Genomic DNA, 22,134 nt, shown 5'->3' on the forward strand with positions numbered 1-22,134 from the left:
ACCTTTGACCCACAAGACTGGCGCACTTTGATATATCCGGCCGATTTACGTCACCAACAAAGAATATAAAATATTAACGTGTTTGCGCTGCCATGTTTTATAAACGGGCACCATGTCATGGCACCGCTTCTGGTTGTGATGGCATATTGTGACACACACACACACTGATAGTGATTGCATATTGTGATGCATATCTGAGCAAATGAGTGTTCAACTCTTGACCAAACGTGTACTGGATTAGAGGCATCTACAAGGTGGGTATTTCTTAAATTGTCAGCTCTACTGAAGAAAGAAGCCATTACTGGATTAGTCATGGGTGTTCTTGATAAAACTAAGTGATACTATTCCAGAGGTTTTATGAAAGTAATAATAAATAGTTGTATAGTAATAATATCCCAGGGTTTTTATTAAAGTATAGTTGTATAGTAATAATATCCCAATGGTTTTATTAAAGTAATAATAAATGGTTTTATAGTAATAATAATAAATAGTTGTACAGTAATAATATCCCAAAGATTTTATTAAAGTAACGATAATCAGTGAAATAGGACACGAAGGCTTCAACTGCGTCCTTATTTGGTGAATTGTGGGAAACATTCAGCATGAAGGACGGAGGACAAAGGGGTTATTTTATGATTTATTGGAACAACATAACTGGAAACGTACAGATTTATGTACATTTTAAATGTCCAAATCTGACAACACAACGCAAAGACACTTTACATCCTTGCCAAACATCTTGTCCACATTCACACATAAACCAACATCGCCAGACACTATGAGAGATACAGATGAATTTGATTTCACAAATGGATCAAAAATGGTACAGAACTGAAATGGCCCAGCTGTTAAGAAGCCTCTTTCAAAGTGTGTGTTTGTGTGTGTGTGTGTGTGTGTGTGTGTGTGTGTGTGTGTGTGTGTGTGTGTGTGTGTGTGTGTGTGCTGTTAAGAACATCTTAGAAGCCTCTTTCAAACAACTGTTTTGAAAAGTGCCACAAAGAAAAACGGGGGAAAAATCCAAAAGTGCAACCGTACGAAAGTCCTTTTATATATTTAAAAAAAAAAAAAAAAAAAGTCAACAATTCATTGATATCATATAATGTCATATAATCCGTGTTTGGAGACGATGTTTGTGGTTTGTAGCCCTGTCGTCATGGAGACATGAAGAAGCAAGTTCATAGTTCATTCCTCCATCTTCAGCGCACTCTCCATTCCACTAAGACAGGCAACAAGAGAGAATCTTACACCATGCAGTGCTCCTGAAGCAGCATCCTGAGGCCGTACTGACCTCTACCCGACCTCTACCTGACCTCTACCCCTCCACCCGACCTCCACCCCTCCACCCGACCTCCACCCGACCTCCACCCGACCTCAGCCCCTCAACCCTCTCTGCCAACACGTTACACCATTTCCAACACCCCCCTTACTTCACTCTCTTCTTCTTCTTGGTGTCCAGGGGCCCCGCGCTGGCTTGCTGTGCACCCTGAGGAGGAAACGGAGAATGGGTTAGTGCACAGGTGGCACACACGGCACACACAGCACAGGTGGCACACACAGCACAGGTGGCACAGGAATGGGTTAGTGCACAGGTGGCACAGGTGGCACAGGAATGGGTTAGTGCACAGGTGGCACACACAGCACACACAGCACAGGTGGCACACACAGCACAGGTGGCACACACAGCACACACAGCACAGGTGGCACACACAGCACACACAGCACAGGTGGCACACACAGCACACACAGCACAGGTGACACACAGCACAGGTGGCACACACAGCACAGGTGGCACACACAGCACACACAGCACAGGTGGCACACACAGCACACACAGCACAGGTGGCACACACAGCACACACAGCACAGGTGGCACACACAGCACACACAGCACAGGTGGCACACACAGCACAGGTGACACACACGGCACAGGTGGCACACACGGCACGGGGCAAAGTGCTACACGAGTGGCCTCAACATTTACTGGCACCCTTGATAAAGTTACCTAAAACAGGTATACAAATATCCCCATGAATGCCCCCCATGGGCCTGTGTGTGTGTGTGTGTGTGTGTGTGTGTGTGTGTTTGTGTGTGTGTTCTCACCATGTAGTATCCGGTGTGGTAGCCGCACAGGTACCAGGACAGCAGCATGCTGGAGAGGGAGGCCATCTCGTCCTCCGGCGAGTCCCCGCCCAGCGCACCTGCCTTACCTGCCGGCCAGGTGAAGGACGGCGGCGGAGGAGGGGGAAACATGGAGAGATCCTGCAGAGCAACAAGAGTCGTCACTTTACTCACCTGAGCTGAGCTGATTAAACCACGAAATCACAAAGTAAATACAACACTTGACAAAATATATGATGAATCTGCTCACACACTCCTTACACAAACACACACACACACTGCATGATATATCTAAAATGTATTGTTATCGCGATATCACCGTTTCAATGGACATACCATTTAGAATCAAGAATAACATTTGTTTTGCAGCAAAAACAAGCGTGCATTTGAATCAAAAGGTATGAATAGACCCAACAACGACAACACGGACAAGTGGCGCTTTGAACGTGGGCCGAATTATGCTGGAAACAAACCTAAACGAAACAGCCAGATGCCTCTTCATAAAATAACAAAGACAACTTCATAAACCATAACAAGTTTTATCGTGAGACTGCGTATTGTTTGGAGCAGCATAGCTATATTAAAAGCAGAAAAGATGTCCAGCTTGCTTCAGGATTTAATTCACTTTTGGATTGTTTGATTAGGCCTATAGTGGTAAATGCCGACATTCCAAACCCTGCTCACAAGGGCCACCTGGTGGTTGTTTGGGTCATTGCAGTTTCACTTGGAAAAATTAAATCAAATGCGCGTGATTCACGCGTGAGGTCGCGTGAAACCGGCCAATTGAACATACCTCCCACTGTAGGCTATCTGGGCTTGAACCTGAAGCATAAGTATGATTATTGCAAGTTGGTATTGATTAAGTATTGGTTTATAAAATTTGTTTGCGAAATTTGCAAAGTAAAAGTTCTGTATTTCGACTGAAATTGTCTTTGCATTCTGATTCTTCACTTAACTAGAATCATGAGCGCCTGTTCTTTGTAAACAGCATCATTTTCTAGGGCCATGAAAACCTTGTGTTACTACTAGTGTGGAATCATTCTACAACATTCACTCATCATGACCGTAAAATAGACCATCACAAGTCAATCTACTGCAGAAAAGGAGAAAAACATTAAGGATGAACTGAACTGAAATAATTAACGTTGATGAAGTGTTAGTCATCACAATTACAAATAAATTGCACTAAAGATTTTAATAGGACCTCAGAAGCAACAGCTGCAGCATATGATATACTCACGAAAATGAGCAATTGTAATGCCACGGGTTACACATTTGAGCATCTGATGGCCCGGCATGTAATGTCTGACTATCACCAGATGGGGGACGATCAGTTTCAGGCCCCAGCACCCCTTAAGTTAAAAAAAAACCTTGACACAAGTCAGACGCATGTTGCCTACACTCCTGCGATAAACGCTATAATACAACATATCTAGAATTAAACTAGAATAATTTTGTTGACAAGGCAGGGGGTAGAGAGAATAAAATACAGATGATCAATTTCGTCATCATATAGCAGTTTGATAAAGGAGTAGCGTTGAAACTGGTTCTCACATTTTTCATCCTGAGTAGCCTACCCGTTCAACATGCCATCCTGAGTAGCCTACCCGTTCAACATGCCATCCTAAAAACAACCCGTAGGCCAATTATATGCCCACGTATGCTTGCTTTAAACAAAGGATGAAAGGTTAGGGTTAAACATGGGATGAAAGGGGAAAAATAATTCCAGCTAAGCATTCAATAAGGAATACTGAAGTATAATATTAGCCTATAATTAATGTGCAGTAAGCAGAATGTAGGCATGGCTGCATAATCTGATCAGAATGACACAGCTGTTTTGAGTTATGGTTATGGGATTTGTACTGACCGACAAGGAAATCGCGTGCTAAGTTAGCTGCACTTACCCCAGGAGGTTACCCCTAGATGCACAGAGAAGCTAAGCTAGCTGCACTCACCCCAGGAGGTTACCCCTAGATGCACAGAGAAGTTTTGCAGTGTATTGTAGTTCAGTGCAGAGTTGGCAGATTTGTTCGTTGTGGATGCTGATGGATATTGCACTGATGGATTTTGCACGGATGGATATTCCACGGATACCTCGTACTATGGACAGCTATTTCTGCGATTTGAACTCAAATTGAACTTGAACTGCATTAATAATCTGCCCTGAGTCGGTGAACATCAGCTAGCTTCAGGGTGAGTAGAAAGCATCGTGTAACAGACCCGCTGTGGTTGTTAGCAGCTTATAACGATCTGTGATATTTCGTCGGAGTCATGACTTAATATGCAGTCTATGGTCGGAGTGCTAGCTTGTGGAGTTTGACATAAGACGTGTTTCTAAAGTGTAAAAGCTTACAGTTAGGCTTTATTTGTGTGTGTATGCGAATATACGTGTTTTTTGTATTTTTGACGACAACGTTACATCCAGCCTTTTGCATAGTAGACATGCTGAGGATGACAACTAAACCCCTGTCCTCTGCCTGGCGTGTGCATTTCAGCGCAGTGTTTTTGCGGCAGAGAGCATCGGTGGTGTTACTCCTCTGCCCTCCACAGTACGGTAGCCTCACTTGAAAAGACGAAAACTGATGGAATGGACTCAAGTTTCAGTCTTTCAGAATTAACCCTCATCAACGACCCTGTTGTGTCAAAAGCACAGCTCTCTAAATAGTTTGTTGACTTGTTGAAATGTTTGCTACAGACTCTACATGCTAGGGCTGTCAGAGGGCTAGCCAGTTTTAAGGCAGATAGGACTAATATGCGTAGAGGGCTGGTTCCTTGTCAAAGTACCCTGTGGGGAAAAAGTTTCTCAACCCCAGCTATTACCATTTCATTACTGCAGCCAGGGGCCTAGTCCTGTTGGTTTCCGTGTCCTTGGCCATGTCAGTTAGCCCAAATGGGCTCTGGTTAGCCATGCTGCGCAGCTAGTGCTAGACTAGTCGTAGGCGCTAGTTAGCCACAGACTGGCTTACCATGCCAGTGACGTAACTGGTTGTTGAAATCCAACATGGCGACGCCCGTGTAACAACACCTCTTCCACCGTATCATTTTGTCCCTTTTAACAAATCCAGCCATTTTAATCATTGTACCAATGAGAAAAAATAAAATACATCTGTTACATCACATTTACTTCAAATTTCAGTTCAGTTCATCTTTAAACATTGCAATATTGCAAGTTATATCGTTATCGCTGTGCGCAATAATATTATTGCATGTTTTCCTAATATTGTTTTCCTAATATTGTGCAGCAATAATATTATCGCATGTTTTCCTAATATTGTGCAGCCCTCACACACACACACACACACACACACACCATACCGGCAGGCCCATGGGTGGCATCCCCGGCGGGGGCATGAAAGGAAAGGGGGGGGGCGGTGCGGCCTCTCCTCTGCGGGGGGGCTTCTTCCCGGCCTCTTCGCTATGTTGCTTCCCCTGCACACAATGAAAAAATAGTCAGAAAAAGACAAGACCCAAAAAAAAAAAGTTTTTAAAACTTCTGACATGGCCCCAGTCGTGGCACGACTGGCTGGGGCATCTGCACCGCACGCCGGCGACCCGGGTTCGATTCCCGCCCCGTGGTCCTTTCCGGATCCCACCCCTACTCTCTCTCCCACTCGCTTCCTGTCACTCTACACTGTCCTGTCACATTAAAGGCATAAAAGCCCCAAAAATATACTTTAAAAACATCTGACCGGTGTTGCTTCTGACTTCAGTGTTGCATACTTGTGTTACTGACGAAAGAGGCACAAATGATAACAGCTGACCGTGTTCCAACACAAGTTAGGGGGACGGAGGAAGGATCTAGAAACTGGACAGACAAGTGCCCATGTCTGGACACACACACACACACACACACACCCCTCACTCACAGACAAGTGCCCGTGTCTGGACACACACACACCCCACACACACCCCTCACTCACAGACAAGTGCCCGTGTCTGGACACACACACACCCCTCACTCACAGACAAGTGCCCATGTCTGGACACACACACACCCCTCACTCACAGACAAGTGCCCATGTCTGGACACACACACACACACAGACACACACACACACACACACCTCACTCACAGACAAGTGCCCATGTCTGGACACACACATGTGGTGGATTTATCAGGTCAGACAGGGAAATTCTCTTCATAGATTTTATTGAAGTTTCACAAGTTCGTTAGAGAACAATTGTTATAGTCCATTTTGATAAAGCGCTGAAGGCGTGACGTTTGTCTCGTGCTGAGTTTGAGCAGTCTCACACACCGCTGTCTCAAGCACTTTCGCCCATTTGCGCAGGTCCGTTCAGAGAGGTCAGAGGAGTCAGAGAGGTCAGAGGAGTCAGAGAGGTCAGAGAATGACGCGCAGGTTGAAGGCCGCTTTTATGCGCAGCTTGGGTTGCCGGGAATTGCAGTCCTGCGCGACGTCTATCAGGCAATTAGTGTCCGGGCCTGCTTAAAGCGACAACACAGTAAAAAGACACAACACACTCCGGCCCGATGAACCAGGTCGGAGAGCTATGTTCATCATTGACAGCTCCAGGTTATACAATAACTGTATGGGTCTTCTTAAAACATTTGTTGAAGTTCTTACTTGACATGATCTTACATGACCGTCTCTTCCAATAAACAATTCTTCAACTTTTCCTAACTTCCACATGTGTCTTGGGATTTTATCCTCTTGAATTAATACAATGTCTCCAACTTTGAATTGGGATGTATTAACATGTTTCACTGTATGTGCTGACCTTAATTGTAGTAGATATTCATTTCTCCAGCGTTTCCAAAACGATTCAATGATCCGCTGTCTGTATCTCCACCTTTTGGTCAATGCTTCGGCGTTCGCTCCTTGCACATCTGTTGGACTTGGCTGCGGGGGTAAGGTTGTCAGTCTCTTTCCTACTAAAAAGTGTGCAGGGGTTAGAGGCAACAATTCTTCACTGTCTGGGTACAGATAGGTCAATGGACGTGAATTAATTACTGCTTCCACTTCAATGATTATTGTTTGCAGTTCTTCAAACGTCAGGCATGCTCTACCCAGTATTTTGCGAACACAGGTCTTCACAGTGCGTACCAATCGTTCCCAAAATCCTCCCCACCAGGCAGCTCTCTCAACGATGTATCTCCATGTTATTTGTTTTCCTGCGAACAAAACTTGCAAATCTTTGCTCTTCATTACTTGCCACATCTCTTTAAGATCTTTGTCAGCTCTTTTAAAAGTCTTCGCATTATCAGAATAAATTGTGTTACATATTCCTCTTCTAGCGATAAATCGCTTAAATGCCATTAAAAAAGCTTCTGTGGTCAAGTCTGAAACTAGTTCCAAATGCACAGCTCTTGTTACAGCACATGTAAATAAGGCTATGTATGTCTTCTTGTGATTAGGTTTGATATATAATGGACCAGCAAAGTCAATACCCGTTACCTCAAATGGTTGAGCTTCTGTAATTCGTTCTTTGGGTAGCGGAGCTTCGCGCTGTTGGCTCGGCTTGACTTTTGACTTGCGGCACACCAAACATCTCAGCACCACCTTCTTGCACAGTTGACGTCCGCGTAAAATCCAGCTTGTTTCTCTTACTTGCGTAACCGTGTCTCTTACTCCAGAATGCAGTACCTCTTCGTGCGCTTGTCTCACAATCAATTCTGAGAATCTGTGGTTAGTTGGAAGAATCCATGGGTGTTTCACCTCATGCGGCAAAGCGCTCTTCTGCAAGCGTCCTCCAACTCGCAAGATTCCTGCATCGTCAAGAAAGGGGTTAAGATTTAACAGTTTAGATGTTCGTAAAAGTTCCTTTCCAGCACGCAAGTTTTCCATATCTGCAGGGAAGCTTTGATTTTGCGTGTTTAAAATCCAATATAATTGAGCATTTCTAATTTCTTCTGCACTCAATTCTCCGTTCAACTTTTCTGCATGTCTTGCATTATGAATGAATCTTTTAATCCATGAAGTTATTCTCAATACCTTTTGCAAATCACTATACTTGTTCAAATCAAACAATGGTTCTTTAATGTCGTTTTCGTTTACCTTGTTTGCTGTGACTTGATTTTGAGAAATACCTTCAGCGATCTCCGTTGGTTCTGTTGACTCCATCTCCAGCTCTTGCGCTTCGAGCTCATGTAGCCACTGCGGCCCTTGCCACCATAGGTCGGCTTCAATCATGGAATCTACAGATATCCCTCTTGTACCGAGATCTGCTGGGTTGTCCTGGCCTTTACAATGTTTCCAATTTTCTGGCATTGTCAATTTTTGGATTTCTGACACACGGTTGGCTACAAATGGTTTCCATTCTTTTGCGTTCGTTTTCCACTTGCAAAGCACCATTCCGGCGGTCGACATGATTTCTTTCGCTTTTAGCGCTATGTTTTCCGCTGATTTCACATCTGCAGCTCCAGTAATCAAATCATCAACATAAAGACTTTCTCTCATAATGTTGACCACTTCTGGATAGATGGTTTCGTACCTTTCAAGATGATGTCTGATTGTCGCTGCCAGCAGAAAAGGGCTTGATGTCACTCCGAATGGGACTCGAGTCATTCTCAAGGTTATGAGATTGGCTTCTTCACTGTTACTTGGCTTGTCCTTAGTCCATAAAAACCTCAAAGCATCTCGATCTTGTTCATTCAATAGAATTTGTAAAAAAGCCTTGCTAATATCTGCCATCAGTGCCACTTTGTGTTCACGGAATCTTAAAAGTATACTCAAAAGTTCAGGATTCAGATTTGGGCCTGCGAATAGACATTGATTTAGAGATGGACTATTATTCTCATGAGAAGACGCATCAAACACTACACGCACTTTGGTTGTAGCTCTGTCTTCCTTCACCACAGCATGATGGGGCATATAGTAAATAGGACTTACTGTGTTGGCTGAATTCTCACTGGTCACTTCTTCAATTATTCCTTCCCGCAAGTAGTCTTGCATCACTGCGTCATACCTCTCGTAAAGAGACTGTTCCTTGCTAAATTTCTTGGTCAGATTGGTGAATCTGCGTTTAGCTACAGTCCAATTTGATGCCAATTCACAGTGATTTTCTTTCCAAGGCAAACTCACTTCGTATCTGCCTCCCTTATTGATCACTGTTCTTTTAAACTTCTGAATGGCCTCGTTTTCAATGACATGTGATTCCTTTTCTGGGTATATTCCTATGGACTCAGTTTCCCAAAAACAGCGCAGCTGATTGGATAGTGAAACGTCTTCGGCTACACTGACATGTAGCACGTCAATGTCCACAGGTTCTGTAGTGACTTTCAGCACTGTCGCTGTCCCTTGTAGCAACCATCCAAACTTGCTTTCTATTGCTACCAGCGAGTCACTTAAGCGCTCCATTTGTCCGGTCACAATTTTCCAATAGTAGTCCCCTCCTATGAGAATTCCAAGCTCCTCGTTCTCCATGCCTCGAATCGGCACGTCCGCCACTTGACGTCCTTTTTCTTCCAGTATCTTTCGGATGTTCTGATCTGCAATTTGCAATTTAGAAGTACAAACATGCGGGGTTTCTAGCAACTCTAGAATTACATTTTGCTCTGTTTTAATATTTCTGAGTCGTACTTGTACCTTTCTGCATTTGATCAATTTTGAAGTCGCTGATGCAAATGTGTGCAGATTGAGTGTTTCTTCACCAATAACTGGCAGATTGAGTGCCCTTGATATGTTCTCCTGTATGAAACTTCTTTGACTTCCTCCATCCAGTAGACATCTGACAAGCTGGTCTTGCATTGGCGTTTCGATCCAGACTATTGCTGTCTGCAAGAATGTTGTGCCACTATGACTTGACTGTACTGGGGATACTGACACTACTGTATCTGATAAGCCTACTTCAGGTGTATGTGAAGTTACAGTGCTTAAGGCATGTTGGAAGCAAACAGTTTTGTGATGTCTTCTGCCGCAACCTTCGCATTGTATTCCTTGCGCTCTACAGTTGCGCGCGATATGTTTCGCACCTAAGCATACAAAACATCGGCCTTGTTTGCGCAGTTTGTCTCTCCTTGCTTCAACACTCTGCACATTGCATTCTCTTGACTTATGAGTTCTTTCGTTGCAGAATAAACAGTGTGATTCTTCTCTAGCGGACACATGAAACGTAGCTGATGTTGGAGCATAACTCTTTCTTCTCTCAAACACTCTTTTATCGCGGTCTCGTAAGGAGTCTTTTTCTAACACAGGGCCAGTTTGTCGCTGGGCTACACAGGCAGTTCGCTCTCGACTAACAACTTCCTTCTGTAAGAATTCCATTAAGTCCTTTACATTCAGAGCTTCTTCTTCTTGCAGTTGTTTCGTGAATTCGAGTGTTATTTCTTCAGGAATCATTTTCATCAAGATAGGGCAGAGTAAACAGCCGTAGGAATCTGATACTACTCCCATTGCGTCTAAGCTACGTACTTGAACTTCGCATTCATCGTATAAGATGCGTAGCGCTACAATGTCTGTTGCTTTTCTAACTGGAGTCAAATTGAGCAATTTGTTCATGTGCGCATTAATAACCAAATCTTTTCTTCCAAATCTTTTCAGCAGCATTTTAATTGCATGATCATAATTTGCTTCGGTCAATGATAAGCCTGCTACAACTTTCGCTGCATTACCATTAAGAAACGATTTGAGATAATTAAACTTATCAACTTTTCTTAAATGCTCGTTGTCATGAATTGCACTCGTAAACTGGCTCCAAAAGTTTTGCCACTTACTTATGTCTCCACTGAAGTGTTCAATCGACAGCTTTGGTAGTTTCATCACTGGAATTCTATTCGTCTGGTTTGTCGTCTGCGAAGATGTATCGCTTTCATCATCTCTGATTTTTTCCAAAAACTTCTTTGTGCGCAGATAAGCAATTTTTATTTCATCCACATATTGCATGGCTCCATTCACCTCATCTTCCAACTCATCCGTTGGTGTATTTCTCTCTATTTCTAGATCCAATTCTTGCAGTGAACTTTCTCTGTGACTTAATTGCTCGTTCCATTCTTCAAGAGTCTCTGGATTTGGCTCTTCTTTCCGTAATTCTTCGGCAATTCGATTAACTAACTTTGTCACTGCTGTTCTAATTGTTCCTCGCACTTTCTTCAATCTTGGAAGCTTATCCATTGTTCTCTTCTTCGGTGCTCACCTGTCCACACCTGTAGTCACTCAGGTAATCCACGTCTCAGGTAGGGAATCTTCTTCTCGTCTTTTTCCCTCCAGATCCTTCTTTTCCCTCTTCTCCCGGGTTTCGGCACCAAAAATGTGGTGGATTTATCAGGTCAGACAGGGAAATTCTCTTCATAGATTTTATTGAAGTTTCACAAGTTCGTTAGAGAACAATTGTTATAGTCCATTTTGATAAAGCGCTGAAGGCGTGACGTTTGTCTCGTGCTGAGTTTGAGCAGTCTCACACACCGCTGTCTCAAGCACTTTCGCCCATTTGCGCAGGTCCGTTCAGAGAGGTCAGAGGAGTCAGAGAGGTCAGAGGAGTCAGAGAGGTCAGAGAATGACGCGCAGGTTGAAGGCCGCTTTTATGCGCAGCTTGGGTTGCCGGGAATTGCAGTCCTGCGCGACGTCTATCAGGCAATTAGTGTCCGGGCCTGCTTAAAGCGACAACACAGTAAAAAGACACAACAACACACAGACACAGACACAGACACAGACACAGACACAGACACACACACACACACACACACACAAACACACACACCTCACTCACAGACGAGTGCCCGTGTCTGGACTTCTCGGGGCTCTTTGGTCGCTTCGCGTGGCCGTCCTTCCTCCTCCAATCGGAGCTGCTGCTGCCGCTGCTGCCGTCCCCCGGGGTCTCCTCCTGGTCCTGCAGCGGGCAAAGGTCAGAGGGCAAAGGTCATCTTAGCTCACATCTTAGATCTCTCTTCAGCAAACACCACATGTTAGCATCATGATCACTCTTCAGCAAACACCACATCTTAGCATCCTGATCACTCTTCAGCAAACACCACATGTTAGCATCGTAGCTCTTCAGCAAACACCACATGTTAGCATCGTAGCTCTTCAGCAAACACCACATCTTAGCATCGTAGCTCTTCAGCAAACACCACATGTTAGCATCGTAGCTCTTCAGCAAACACCACATCTTAGATCAATCTTCAGCAAACACCACATCTTAGCATCCTGATCACTCTTCAGCAAACACCACATCTTAGATCACTCTTCAGCAAACACCACATCTTAGATCACTCTTCAGCAAACACCACATCTTAACATCTTAGCTCTTCAGCAAACACCACATCTTAGCATCGTAGCTCTTCAGCAAACACCACATCTTAGATCACTCTTCAGCAAACACCACATCTTAGCATCGTAGCTCTTCAGCAAACACCACATCTTAGATCACTCTTCAGCAAACACCACATCTTAGATCACTCCTCAGCAAACACCACATCTTAGCATCTTAGCTCTTCAGCAAACACCACATGTTAGATCACTCTTCAGCAAACACCACATCTTAGATCACTCTTCAGCAAACACCACATCTTAGATCTCTCCTCAGCAAACACCACATCTTAGATCACTCTTCAGCAAACACCACATCTTAGATCACTCTTCAGCAAACACCACATCTTAGATCACTCTTCAGCAAACACCACATCTTAGCATCTTAGCTCTTCAGCAAACACCACATCTTAGCATCGTAGCTCTTCAGCAAACACCACATCTTAGATCACTCTTCAGCAAACACCACATCTTAGCATCGTAGCTCTTCAGCAAACACCACATCTTAGATCACTCTTCAGCAAACACCACATCTTAGATCACTCCTCAGCAAACACCACATCTTAGCATCTTAGCTCTTCAGCAAACACCACATGTTAGATCACTCTTCAGCAAACACCACATCTTAGATCACTCTTCAGCAAACACCACATCTTAGATCTCTCCTCAGCAAACACCACATCTTAGATCACTCTTCAGCAAACACCACATCTTAGCATCTTAGCTCTTCAGCAAACACCACATCTTAGCATCCTGATCAATCTTCAGCAAACACCACATCTTAGATCACTCTTCAGCAAACACCACATCTTAGCATCCTGATCAATCTTCAGCAAACACCACATCTTACAGTGTTTCCCACACATAGACGAATTTGTGGCGGTGCGCCACAGATTCAGCACCGGCCGCCACATATTGCGTTTCGTTATTCTTTTTTATTTATTTATTTATTTTTAAACGCTATTGAAAAACACGCAGCATTCGTTAAACTGAATTTCCTTTCCCTGCTCTCCCTCTCTGTCAATCACGCATCTGTCTCTCATACACACAAACACACGCACACACACAGCCCCTCCCTTCCGTGCACACCGCGTCTGTCTCCATGAAAACCAACGATATCATCCCTGGAAGCGTGGTCGCACTGATGCACATGACGCTGCTCGGGTGAAGCATAAAGTTCTTCCGCAACCTTTGAAGACTATGCGTGCAACTTTTCCAAACAGTAGAAGAAAACTCACTCTCCTTGGCCCGCTCAATGGACACCCGCCCTCGACATGCACATTTAATCTAGATAAAACATTCACAATCGTGAACGCAATGACGCATAGAAGACGACTAGCTAAATTACTGTTGGATCCGTTTAGCATCATTAGTAGGCTATGCTGCAGACATTTGATTAAAACTCTTGCATTCAAGTTGACTGACCATCTCGATACCAATGTTTCTCCACTACAAGACGTAAAGGGGCCTGTCCCAAGGAGAAAAAGTATTAGCTTACCTGAACAGAAACTGAACAGTCCAACCAGTAGAGTATGATAAACTTAGCCTGCTACTTTGTTTACAATATTTTGAGGCTTCAACCAGACAGCTGAATTTAAGAGGTGGAGTTATAATATGAATAGTAGGCCTAGGCCATAATCTGCATAAAGATTGCTTTTATGGATATCAGAAATGTCAGTATATAGAATGTAGGCCTATAATAGAGTAATTATTCATAATTACATAATGTGTGTGTGTTTCAAATAAAGACAAGCGTTACATCTTGTTAAAAAATGATTCACATTATATGGCAGGAGAGCGATAAAATAATCGGTGGGAAACACTGTCTTAGCATCCTGATCAATCTTCAGCAAACACCACATCTTAGCATCCTGATCAATCTTCAGCAAACACCACATCTTAGCATCGTAGCTCTTCAGCAAACACCACATCTTAGATCACTCTTCAGCAAACACCACATCTTAGCATCCTGATCAATCTTCAGCAAACACCACATGTTAGATCACTCTTCAGCAAACACCACATCTTAGATCTCTCCTCAGCAAACACCACATCTTAGCATCCTGATCAATCTTCAGCAAACACCACATGTTAGCATCGTAGCTCTTCAGCAAACACCACATCTTAGATCTCTCTTCAGCAAACACCACATCTTAGCATCCTGATCAATCTTCAGCAAGCACCACATGTTAGCATCGTAGCTCTTCAGCAAACACCACATCTTAGATCACTCTTCAGCAAACACCACATCTTAGATCTCTCTTCAGCAAACACCACATCTTAGCATCTTAGCTCTTCAGCAAACACCACATCTTAGATCTCTCTTCAGCAAACACCACATCTTAGATCACTCTTCAGCAAACACCACATCTTAGATCTCTCTTCAGCAAACACCACATCTTAGCATCTTAGCTCTTCAGCAAACACCACATCTTAGATCTCTCTTCAGCAAACACCACATCTTAGATCACTCTTCAGCAAACACCACATCTTAGATCACTCTTCAGCAAACACCACATCTTAGATCAATCTTCAGCAAACACCACATCTTAGATCACTCTTCAGCAAACACCACATCTTAGATCACTCTTCAGCAAACACCACATCTTAGATCACTCTTCAGCAAACACCACATCTTAGATCAATCTTCAGCAAACACCACATGTTAGATCTCTCTTCAGCAAACACCACATCTTAGATCACTCTTCAGCAAACACAATTTGTGATGCTACAGACTATAGTTTGTGTTGTACTCATTCAGATTTGTTGTATGTCTCTTCTAGAAAATGTCATGAAAGTTCCACGAATTGACCGTGTCACAGGCCTTTGCCTTATCCTGAATCAGCTAGGGTCCAGCCATTGACGTGCTTGAGGCAATGCTCAACACTCTAAGTCCTCTGGCTGAATTCACCGATGCCCTCTCTGGGGAACTACAGTATGTCCTCCTCCTCCACCGATGCCCTCTCTGGGGAACTACAGTATGTCCTCCTCCTCCACCGATGCCCTCTCTGGGGAACTACAGTATGTCCTCCTCCTCCACCGATGCCCTCTCTGGGGAACTACAGTATGTCCTCCTCCTCCACCGATGCCCTCTCTGGGGAACTACAGTATGTCCTCCTCCTCCACCGATGCCCTCTCTGGGGAACTACAGTATGTCCTCCTCCTCCACCGATGCCCTCTCTGGGGAACTACAGCATGTCAGCATATCCTCAGTGAAGCCAGTTCTCCTCCTTTTCGAGACTGTTTGTTTGTTTGTCTGTTTTGGCTGTGCAAGATGATGACACAGAATTCATAACATCAGTCAAGTCTAATATTCTGAAATATCTGTAAGAGAAGTACAGTGATCCACAAACTCACGATCTGCTCGACATGACCACACCCTTAGATCCTAGGTTCAAGATGAACTACATCAGTGAGAAGAAAGCCACAGTTAGAGCGAGACTGATAGACGAGATGACTGCCGTGAACTGTTGTGATTAGGGATGTAACGATACACTCAACTCACGACTCGATATGGATCACGATTTTTTGTTCACGATACGATTTTATCACGATTTTTTTTTTTTATATTGATGCTGTTTGAAGAGGTTGCTCCAAAGAAAATCAAATTGCACCACTCCCTCTTCAGTTATTGGAGGTTTATTTTTTTTTTACTTTACATTAGCTTATTTTTGGTACTTATCAATCTTCATAACAACTTTAATGTCATGAAAATTATAATAACTAATTTTCGACCAAAAATGCAGTTACTGCCTTTCTGCTTTGTAGTACTGTTATATGCTACATCATTATAGTTGTTCAAGTGCACACACTAAATGGAGAGCTAGGATTAAAATTCAGACTGTGCCTTTAAATAGGCAACTTTTTCCATCTATCAGCACAATGCTACAGTAAGCCATTTCCACAAAAAAAATCAGCTCAATATTATGTGCAAGACTGATGTTTACCAAGCATGCAAACGTGTTAATCTCTTAGCACTATCGTCATACGTTTTCTCATAGTGAGATGGCTATCCCGACATATGTTCTGATGTACATGGGGCGCACGGAGGTGAACGGCGGGACAAACGCGAAATGACAAGGTGTTAAACTAAACAATTGAGTAGACCTAAGGTCGACAGGCTTTGTGGTTAAAACGATGAAAACCAGTAGGTTAGTCTGTCACAGCTAACTTCGTTCAAGCACAGTAGCTTAGACTATAGTTTACACGTGCAGAAATTAAAAGTCAATATCAGCATCACAAGATTGCTGTCATTAGGCTATCGGAAAATCCAGACACGTCAAACTGGACGCGAACGCGTGGCAAAAACAAAACAACTTCATAAATGATGTCTTTTTCAAACCTTGAAAACACCACATTAAAATCCAAGCATTTTCAAGGATTTCAAGCACCCATACGAACCCTGACACACACACTCTAGTTCAAAGTTGTTGCCTACCGTCGTCTTCCCTCGTTCTGTGCCCCATACTTGGTGACATAAGTCACGTGACTCATCGCGATTCATTTTTTCTATCAACCGGTGCGAATCGTCACGCATTTGTATCGATTTTTATTCGTGTCACGATGCATCGTTACATCCCTAGTTGTGATATTACATTATTTACAGTAATATTAATTGAGATTATTAATTTATTTTCTAGCGATATCCTCAGCCAGAACTCCCCATGAAGAAGGGCCGAAAGACCCTCGAAAGTTTCTTCAAAGCAGCACAAGGCAATGAAGGAGAGTCCTCCTCGCTACAGCACAGTGTCCACAGAGCAGGACGCATATCCTCTACAGCACAGTGTCCACAGAGCAGGAGGCATATCTGCTACAGGACAGTGTCCACAGAGCAGGAGGCATATCCTCTGACATGTAACATTGACAGTGAAGCTGGTGGCGGCAAAAAAGCAATGCATATCCATGGCTGTCTGTATTGGTGAAGAAATACCTATGCATTCCAGCCACCAGCTCACCTTCTGAGCGGCTGTTCAGTACAGGGGGCAACATTGGGACATGCCACCGTGCATCGCTAAAGCCCAAGCATGTTGACAGACTTGTGTTTCTGGCCAGGAATCTTTAAGTGCCATATTCAGGGTCACATATAGTACTTGTAAGCATTTTGCCCATGTTCAGGGTGGGAAATGAAAAAGAAAGATTTGCATAAGACAAGTCAAATATGTGTTTTTTTAAAAAAGAGGTAATCCAGATTAAAGAAAAAAATATTTTAAAAAATCTTTGTATATTCCCACAAGGTGTTAGGGTGCTCTGAGTATGAGATCCAAAATAATTTTTCAAACTTGTGAGGTCTGCTGTTCAGTCCCTGATGGAATTTCTTTTCTCTTCATTGCTTTTTCTGAGAGTGTTTCTACTTATCTCAATAAGAAAAAAAAAAAAACAAGAGCCTATGTTGAGTACAAATGTGTCTTCTGAAGGCCTAAACAGAGCCCAGCCAAGAACTCCGATACAATTTTAATCAACTTTGAGGGACTGCTATGACCATGCAGGATCATCCAGACTACAAGTGGTGAATTTACTGCATACTATTCCTATTTATGCACCAGCCTGCAAAATGTGAGCCACCTTTAGTTCTTGAGCAATGGGCTTGTGAACTTTGACAAAAAAAAAGAGGCAAAACAAATTTGAAAAGTATTGATCATTGCACAAAAAAAAAAAAAAATCAGAGTGTCTCCTGGGTAACATAGGTACACATGGAATTTTTTTTTCAGATTTTTTTGAGATGTAAGTGCGTGCGCTCTGGTTGAACTGACATGGAAAGACCCGCATACATTTCAAGATCGTTCTCACCACCTACAAAGCCCTAAACAACCCCGTCATACCCGACAGATCTCCTCCGTCGCCACATTCACCCCCACCAAACACACTCCGCCACCGCCCCATTCACCCCATTCACCCCCACCAAACACACTCCTCCATTCACCCCCACCAAACACACTCCTCCGCCGCCCCATTCACCCCCACCAAACACACTCCTCCGCCGCCCCATTCACCCACCAAACACTCCTCCACCGCCCCATTCACCCCCACCAAACACACTCACCTCCACCAAACACACTCCTCTGCTGCCAACACCTTCACCAAACACACTCCTCTGCTGCCCCATTCACCCCCACCAAACACACTCCTCTGCTGCCAACACCTTCACCTCCACCAAACACACTCCTCTGCTGCCAACACCTTCACCTCCACCAAACACACTCCTCTGCTGCCAACACCTTCACCCCCACCAAACACACTCCTCTACTGCCCCATTCACCCCCACCAAACACACTCCTCTGCTGCCAACACCTTCACCCCCACCAAACACACTCCTCTGCTGCCAACACCTTCACCCCCATCAGCAGGACCATTTTCCCCACCCACTCTCTTTCTTTCTTATTTTCCTATCTACTCTCTGTCTGTGTATCATTGTTTTTGAGTATCTGTATGTGTTTGTATACATTAATGTACTAAATGTATTGTCCTTTTGTATCCTTTTAGTTCTGTGTCTTTGTAAAGCGTCTTTGGGTGTCTTGAAAAGCGCTATATAAAGCCTATGTATTATTATTAAAATTCCATTCCTTTAAGACTTAAGACTATTTTCATACTTTAAAGACTGTGTGGTTTTCCCGTCCTGTGAGTGTGTGTGTGTGTGTGTGTGTGTGTGTGTGTGTGTGTGTGTGTGTGTGTGTGTGGTGTATACTCCTAACCTGGGTGTCTGTTTCATCTTCTGTGTCCTCAGGCGGCAGGAGGGCACTCAGCTCCATGTCCTCTTCGTTATTATAGACATCAAATCGGACGCGGCAGCGTTCCCCTTTCATCCACACGACCACACCGGGATACACCAGTCCGTCCTCCGACCACACGGCCCGGCAGTGCGACCCCAGCGACCACTGCAAACCAGACCAGAGAACCGCCATTAAGCGCTTTTTTCTTCTTCATTTTCCTGGAATTGTTGCTAGAAATACATTTAAAAAAAAAATGTCCATGGTCCATGGTGTGAGCTGCTTTGAGTCAGCCAAATGGGTCAGCCTAATGTGATGTACCGTAAAAGCATCATTCACACTGGCCAGCAGTGGGACCCCAAGGACCACCACCAAGCCAGACCAACCAGAGAAACGGCCATGAAGGGCCATTCACACCAAGAACGATAACTTTAACAAAACCTGAAAGTGACCGCGATGATATCAATCTTCACGTCGTTTGTTTGGATGTTGTCATTCATATTAATTTCGAGTGATACTTCTTGGCTGCTGTGGTTGTAGATATCGTTCTTTTGGCTGCTGTTGTTTTAGATCTCCTGTAGATCTCTCTCAGTCTTGGTGTGAACGGCCCTGTGGTCTCACTACACCCAGTGCAACAGCACAACACTCACACATAAACACACACACACACACACACACACACACACACACACACACACACACACACACACACACACACACACACACACACACACACACACACACACACACACACACACACACACACACACACACAGCACAACACTCACTGGCTGGTGTTTTACAAGCACACAGCGTGTGTAGAGCAGTTCATGCAATAATCAGCGATTTCTATCCATCAATGCTTAAGGAAAGTAACTTCACATGCAGCTTCTTTTCATGTAAGCTGTTGAAGTCACAACACACCATAATCACTACTTGTTTTTCCACCATTTTATCACTACTTGCTTTTATCACTACTTGCTTTGCGCTTCAGAAGAACGCATAGCTATGCGGCCTCTCTATGCGGTCTATAATTCACTATTCTGAGTGTTAAAAACTCCAGCTCACCCGTCGCCCTCTCCAGGGCTGTTCTGGTATTGCGGGCAGTAGGGCGCTCAGGTCCACGTCCTCCTCATTCCCGTAGCCTTCGAACTGCACACGACATCGCTCCCCGTCTACGGACACGATGACCCCGGGATACTCCAGCCCGTCCTCGGACCACACCGCACGGCAGCGGGACCCCAGCACCCACGCCTGCAACACAACGCACAGCAACAGTGACCATCACAACGCACAGCAACAGTGACCATCACAACGCACAGCAACAGTGACCATCACAACGCACAGCAACAGTGACCATCACAACGCACAGCAACAGTGACCACCACAACGCACAGCAACAGTGACCATCACAACGCACAGCAACACAACGCACAGCAACAGTGACCATCCACATTCAGTCTAGTTGTTCATCCCAGCTCACTCTAGACATAAGGGTCTAGTGGTTCATCCCAGCTCACTCTAGTGGCAGCAACATAAGGGTCTAGTGGGGTCTGGTAACCTTGGAGACAGATGCTAGTTTGTGGGTCGTGTTTGCCTGGAGTGGCGCGCTGGCAGCAGCGTCGGCCTGTTTCCCATCACTGCGGTCCTCTCCCTGGTCCTCTCCGGACGTCTGGACCTGAAGGGATGAAAGAGTCATTGGTGCGCAGCACAAGACATGAAGTCAGGAAGCACACACTCACAAGACGGTCCTGCGGAGTCTAACTAGCACACGTGAGCATGAGAGTGCCCGCAACGGCACAAGTAAATCACAAATTACCCGAAAAGACCGGACAGCGTTATCATATGCCTTCACAAGTGCCGAGTCGTCCTCTGCAAATGACACAGGTCCACCTCTCTGTGAAAGCAGCAACAAGACCTCCATTAATCAGCTGCCTCATCCAGGCCGAGCGGCCTCCCTCCTGCTGCCTCTTTAGGCCACTAAACACACTCATGTGCCAGCCAGCCAGTTGCCAACACAGATAATGATTATGACATCCTATGTATTGTTGTCTTTATGATTATGCAGTATAGTTTTGTTAATCATTTGAATCCATAACACTGCTCCTAAAATGGGATGAACTGGGTGACCTCGACTGACTTGAGGTCACCCAGTGACCTGACTGAATGGGGACTTGTCCTTTTCCCAAATTATTTTTTTCCAGTCTGCGTTTGCTAGGTTCATAAGAAAGTAAGTGTTATTTTTTGTAGGGAATTTAATCTGGGATTTTTGAGTATTTATGTTTCTTTGGACAACTCTAGTATTTTCCCCAGACATTCACCCAAATTATCTTCTTTTCCCAGGTTTGCGAAAAGTTAATTCCAAATCCCAATACTCTCGACTTTCCAAACATGTTTTGGGTCCTACCGTAGCCCATAGCTTTAACTTGCTAGGGGAAAATTAAACAAGTAACGTTAGTTTAACCAGGGTTAAATTGCGACGATAAAGTTAACATGCTAAGGCAGCATTAACGTGGAGTCAGAATCTATCTCTAGCAGAACCGACCTTAGCGCCTAACGTTATGAAGCACACGCTGATTAATGTATTTCATGAGAACTGTCTTTACAAAAGAAGCTGACACTCAGGGTGCTGTCTACTGAAGAAATACAGACACAAACAGTTATTAGCTATATGACTAGCTAATTAGTAGCTAGCGGTCTACCCAGTCTTCATCTAGACTAGAGAGAGTAGCACAGAAGCAGGAGACACAAAGCCAGCTGAAATGTTAGCTGATGAACAGCTAGCTCGCTAGCATGAACTAGAAGCATGACTAGCTGTCAAGCTGCAGCATCACACTTGTATGAAGTGACTATGAACTTACTCCGGCGTCATCTCTTCGAAAAACGACAGTGTCTGAACAGTCAGCCATTTTGCTACTTAACAAACGATAAATCGTTGGTCCTCTGCATTTATCTCGTCAGCCACAGCATTACCACCGAAGGCACGAAAGTTCTAACTCTGAAAAATTCCCGCGGCATGCAGAGTCGAGTCGCACGCTCACGTTGTGTTCAATGGACGTCACATCAAGTGCGACTGAACGTCAGAATGTACTAAATCTGGGAGTTGTAGT

General features: G+C 44.2%; 1 protein-coding gene across 3 annotated transcripts; it reads right to left on the reverse strand.

Moving 5' to 3' along the window:
• Positions 1–631: 631 nt before the first annotated feature.
• Positions 632–22,067, reverse strand: LOC134101956 (survival motor neuron protein 1-like). 3 transcript variants are annotated; one of them, XM_062555875.1, is made up of 10 exons: positions 21,886–22,067; positions 20,844–20,921; positions 20,586–20,702; positions 20,093–20,278; positions 19,010–19,192; positions 11,782–11,901; positions 5,434–5,547; positions 2,101–2,259; positions 1,428–1,483; positions 632–1,216 (listed from the first exon to the last, which is right to left on the reverse strand). In XM_062555875.1, the coding sequence occupies exons 1-10, from the start codon at positions 21,931–21,933 to the stop codon at positions 1,183–1,185; spliced, it is 1,095 nt and encodes a 364-aa protein (XP_062411859.1). In that variant the 5' UTR covers positions 21,934–22,067; the 3' UTR covers positions 632–1,182. The 3 variants fall into 3 exon arrangements, with proteins under 3 accessions (XP_062411859.1, XP_062411858.1, XP_062411860.1); XM_062555874.1 differs by having other exon boundaries at positions 11,773–11,901; XM_062555876.1 differs by lacking the exon at positions 20,844–20,921 and having other exon boundaries at positions 11,773–11,901.
• Positions 22,068–22,134: the final 67 nt, after the last annotated feature.

This window comes from Sardina pilchardus, chromosome 15 (assembly GCF_963854185.1).
Source record: "Sardina pilchardus chromosome 15, fSarPil1.1, whole genome shotgun sequence".
NCBI classification, from domain to species: Eukaryota; Metazoa; Chordata; class Actinopteri; order Clupeiformes; family Clupeidae; genus Sardina; species Sardina pilchardus.

Excerpts from the sequence above, each read along its gene's own strand:
- LOC134101956 (XM_062555874.1), bottom strand. The coding sequence starts at position 21,933 with ATGGCTGACTGTTCAGACACTGTCGTTTTTCGAAGAGATGACGCCGGA. Across the intron at positions 20,703-20,843 it reads ACGCTGTCCGGTCTTTTCGG|GTCCAGACGTCCGGAGAGGA; the intron begins GTAATTTGTGAT and ends TCATCCCTTCAG. Across the intron at positions 1,484-2,100 it reads ACCACACCGGATACTACATG|GGTGCACAGCAAGCCAGCGC; the intron begins GTGAGAACACAC and ends TTTCCTCCTCAG.